The sequence below is a fragment of the Ascaphus truei genome, chromosome 8 (assembly GCF_040206685.1).
Source record: "Ascaphus truei isolate aAscTru1 chromosome 8, aAscTru1.hap1, whole genome shotgun sequence".
Lineage (NCBI taxonomy): Eukaryota > Metazoa > Chordata > Amphibia > Anura > Ascaphidae > Ascaphus > Ascaphus truei.
In genome coordinates this window covers 84,042,083-84,046,536 of record NC_134490.1, presented here as the reverse complement: position 1 = coordinate 84,046,536, position 4,454 = coordinate 84,042,083, and the positions used below count along the sequence as shown (strand labels likewise).

General features: G+C 45.3%; 1 protein-coding gene across 2 annotated transcripts in view; it reads left to right on the top strand.

The window, feature by feature from the left end:
• FAS (Fas cell surface death receptor) overlaps positions 1–4,130 on the top strand; it is a 78,178-nt gene extending 74,048 nt beyond the window's left edge. For both annotated transcript variants that reach the window (XM_075612886.1, XM_075612887.1), the window contains one exon: positions 1,732–4,130. In XM_075612886.1, the coding sequence (XP_075469001.1) occupies positions 1,732–2,039 (308 nt within the window). In that variant the 3' untranslated portion in view covers positions 2,040–4,130. The remainder of the gene's footprint in view (positions 1–1,731) is intronic.
• The last annotated feature ends 324 nt before the right edge of the window (positions 4,131–4,454 follow it).

The window sequence follows — 4,454 nt, the reverse complement described above, 5'->3', positions numbered from 1 at the left end:
CACACAGAGCCACTGACCCACACACAGAGCCACTGACACACACCCACAGAACCACACCCACACACCCACAGAGCCACCAACACACCCACACCCACAGAGCCACTGACACACACATACACACACACAGAGAGCCAGTGACACACACACACACACACACACACACACACACACACACACACACACACACACACACAGCCAGTGACACACACACACACACACACACACACACACACACACACACACACACACACACACACACACACACACACACACAGAGCCAGTGACACACACACACACACACACACACACACACACACACACACACACACACACACACACACACACACACACACACACAGAGCCAGTGACACACACACACACACACAGACACACAGACACACACACACACACACACACACACACACACACACACACACACACACACACACACACAGAGCCAGTGACACACACACAGAGCCAGTGACACACACACAGAGCCAGTGACACACTCACATTCTCTATTTCCTACCTGTCACTCTGGAGCATGTGGGGGGGGGAAGCCATCGTGACTGGCAGCAGGCACCTCACTTCCGGCTCTCACTGCTGAGGCTCCGCTTACACTAACCCCGCCCCCACCCTCTGCTCTCAGACCCCGCCCCCACCCTCTGCAGCTAACCCCGCCCCCACCCTCTGCTGTCAGACCCCGCCCCCACCCTCTGCTGTCAGACCCTGCCCCCACCCTCTGCTGTCAGACCCTGCCCCCACCCTCTGCTGTCAGACCCCGCCCCCACCCTCTGCTGTCAGACCCTGCCCCCACCCTCTGCTGTCACACTGGCCTCCCCTCTCCTCCTGCTCTCCTCTGTTCCTGCATTCTGTGCTCTCTGCTGCCCCCCTGCTCTGATGACCAAATCCGGAACAGCGACAAAAAGTCGGGACATTTAAAATAATGTGGGGCAGCCGGGACAGGCATTAAAAAACCGGGACAGCCATTAAAAAAACGGGACTGTCCCAGCTAAACCAGGACACCTGGTCAGCCTACATTTAGATCTCTCTCCTCATTGCAGATGTCAGCTCTCTCCTCTCTCTATATGGCTGTGTCCACGTGCTCTTCTCTCTGCAGCTGTCGTGCACAGCGTCATTTTTTTTTAAACATTCAATTCAATGCTTTATTGACTACCGGACACATACACACACCATGTGGGAATTGAACATTAATACATTTTGTATAGTACACATGCAGGGATCGAACTCAGATACCAATGTCTTACCTCTTACCTCTACACCATTTGCTTGGTGTGACAAGACATACCCTATAAATATATTTATCCTGTACAACACATTGCCACAGTGCACAGATATACTACATCACACAGTCCCAGTGGTGTAGCGGTACAATCCTTAACTAGCATATGAAAGGTCCTGGGTTCGATTCCTTTATGATATGGTATAATTTCTTAATGAAATTTTTTTTTTAATAATAGTTAGGAGAGATCTAGATGTCATTAAGTTCTCGCGCTGCAAAATTGAGGTTTTCAAATCGTGAGCCATGCTCAGACCGCGTTATAAGCGGACTTGTGTTGCAGTGGATCGCGCTATAATGGGGTTGAGCTATATATATATATATATATATATATATATATATATATATATATATATATATATATATACATATATACATACACACACATCTCCTCTTATGTTATTTTAATCATTTTTCCCCCTTCTGTTTAGACATTGATTTAGAGCCACACATGCAGGATATTGTGGAACGACTGAAAATCGAGCATTTGCTATATTGTACACGAAAACAGCGTGTAAGCGAAGCTAGAATAGAAGCGATCAAAGCGGACAATCCCAACCATCATGAGCAGAAGTACGCCTTGCTTCAATGCTGGTATGATGGTCATGGGAGGAACGGAGCATTTCAAGAACTTATAAAACGTCTTAAAGAAAAAGGATGGCAGAGAGATGCCGAAGCAATCATTAAGCTAGTAACTACCAATTTGGATCATTCAGGAAATATCAGCCACAACCGGTGATTCTTCAATAAGAACTACGATAACGATTACATTCGTGGAAAAAACCTTCAGAATATTAATGTCAAAAAACGTGAACAAAATAAAAATACCTGATGGACTGGCATCACATTTTGGAAAGAACGGCTTTTTGGGGGGAAGTAAAAATACAATAGTATTTTGGAACATCTAGTGATCGTTTTCAAAATGATGTTTTACTAAAGAATAAACGGGTATTTTTGCATATGAATATTTACAGAGAAAAAGCACAGCCTCTGTAGCGTTGGCTGCATTGCTCTCATATCTTCTTGAAAGCCTATTTTTGCAGCCAACACATAAGTAAAATTGACTTGAATGATCGAATCTCGCTAATGATCTAAATGTCCACCTACTGTATGCCTTTATAATTGTTCCTCTTCACCGTTCTACCATATTTCATAGTATATACACTTTTGCAGTATTCTGAAGCAACGTTATTCTCATTTTTGCTTTTATGTATGCTATATATAGCGATAATATCATGATTATGTAATATGGCTAAAGTGTGTGATGTATCTGGAAGAACACCGTTAGACAAAAGAAAATAAACCCCTCCTAAGTGGGTGACTGTGTATTCAATAGTAATCTTTGCTTTAACTCAGTGATTCCCAAACATTGTTTCGTGCTCACCCTGAGGTTGGGGAGATGTGTCGAAGGGGTTTCCAAAAATATAGTTGTGATGACGCCAGCGGGGGCTGAAGAAAATCTATTGCTGTTTTAATTAGCACTGCCCAGCCAATTAGAGGTGGCCTGTGGTAGAGGGGGGGGGGAATGGTGTGCCAGGCCCAGGCATAGACAGTCACGTAGCCTCGCTCCCCATGCCTCTGCCGTGCACATCATCTCTGCGAGGCCCAATCCAATGCCTCATTTGGCTGTTGCGCTGCCAAACCCACTTGCTTGACTTTGTAGTATGTCTGTCCCCTCCCCTATGCTTTTTTCTTCCCCTCTCCACTCTCTTCTACTTTTTGCCCCCCTCTCCGTTTTCTCCCCCTCTCTGTTTCTCTTCTCCCCTCTCTGTTTCTCTTCTCCCCTGTCTGTTTCTCTTCTTCCCTATCTGTTTCTCTTCTCCCCTTTGTTTCTCTTCCCCCCTCTGTTTCTGTTTCCCCCTCTGTGTTTCTCTCCCCCATCTGTTTCTCTCCCCCCATTTGTTTCTCTTGCCCCCTCTGTTTCTGTTTCCCCCTCTGTGTTTCTCTCCCCCATCTGTTTCTCTCCCCCCATCTGTTTCTCTTGCTCCCCCTCTCTTTCTCTTGCCCCCCCCCCTCTTTTTCTCTTGGTCCCCTGCTTCTCTTGGTCCCCCCTCTCTGTTTCTCTTGCTCCCCCTCTCTGTTTCTCTTGCTCCCCCCCCCCCTCTGTTTCTCTTGCTCCCCCCCTCTGTTGCTCTTCCTACTCCCCTCTGTTTCTCTTGCCTGCTCTAGCACCACTGGTTTTTTCTTCCCGTTCTCTCCTCCCCCTCCCCACTTTCTCCTCCCCCCCACTTTCTCTTCGGCCCTCCACTTTCTCCTCACCCTCCCCACTTTCTCCCCTTCCCTCCCCACTTTCTCCCCTTCCCTCCCCACTTTCTTTCTCGGTGCTAAATCATTCCACTGGCGTGACGTGCTCTGCCCGGTGTACCTCACTCCCTATTGTAGGGGTTTACAGACCAAATTTTTTCGTGCAGGGATTCACAATGTGAAAAAAAAGTTGGGAACCCAGCTTTAACTCAAGGTTGTCACTTGTAGAGACAGGTGACCACAGATCTGGAAGGGAGTGGTACGGGAAGATAGGGTCTTTGCACAAACACAGTTTAACCCTTGTGCTGAAGGGCACAATTTTGTCCTTGTATATAGTTTTGACATGAGTTGATGACAAAATGGGGGCATTTTTCCTTTATAGTGTTTTAAGTGTATGGAACGGTACAGTTCATTCACACGGGATGTTGGTTGGGGTTGTAGAATTGTTAGAAATAAAATGTGTCAATTTTTATATTTCTGAAATATGTGTAAATATACTTTATGAACTGATGATTTTGTTCTTCATGAATATGGTGTATGAATACACTGTAAAGTAAATTTGCACTAAATAAAATATTTAAAATTACTTGCAATACATTTTGAAATATGTATACTTGTATTGTATTGTATGTCTTTATTTATATAGCGCCATAAATGTACATAGCGCTCCACAGTAGTAATACATATCATATTAATAACAACTAATATAAATCAGGTCATGGGAATAAGTGCTTCAGACATAAAAGTAACATTAAGGAAGAGTCCCTGCTCCGAGGAGCTTACAATCTAATTGGTAGGTAGGGAGAACGTACAGAGACAGTAGGAGGGAATTCTAGTAAGTGCGTCTGCAGGGGGCCAAGCTTTATGTATCATGTGTCCCTGATTATCCAGTGCTATTCATATGCATCTT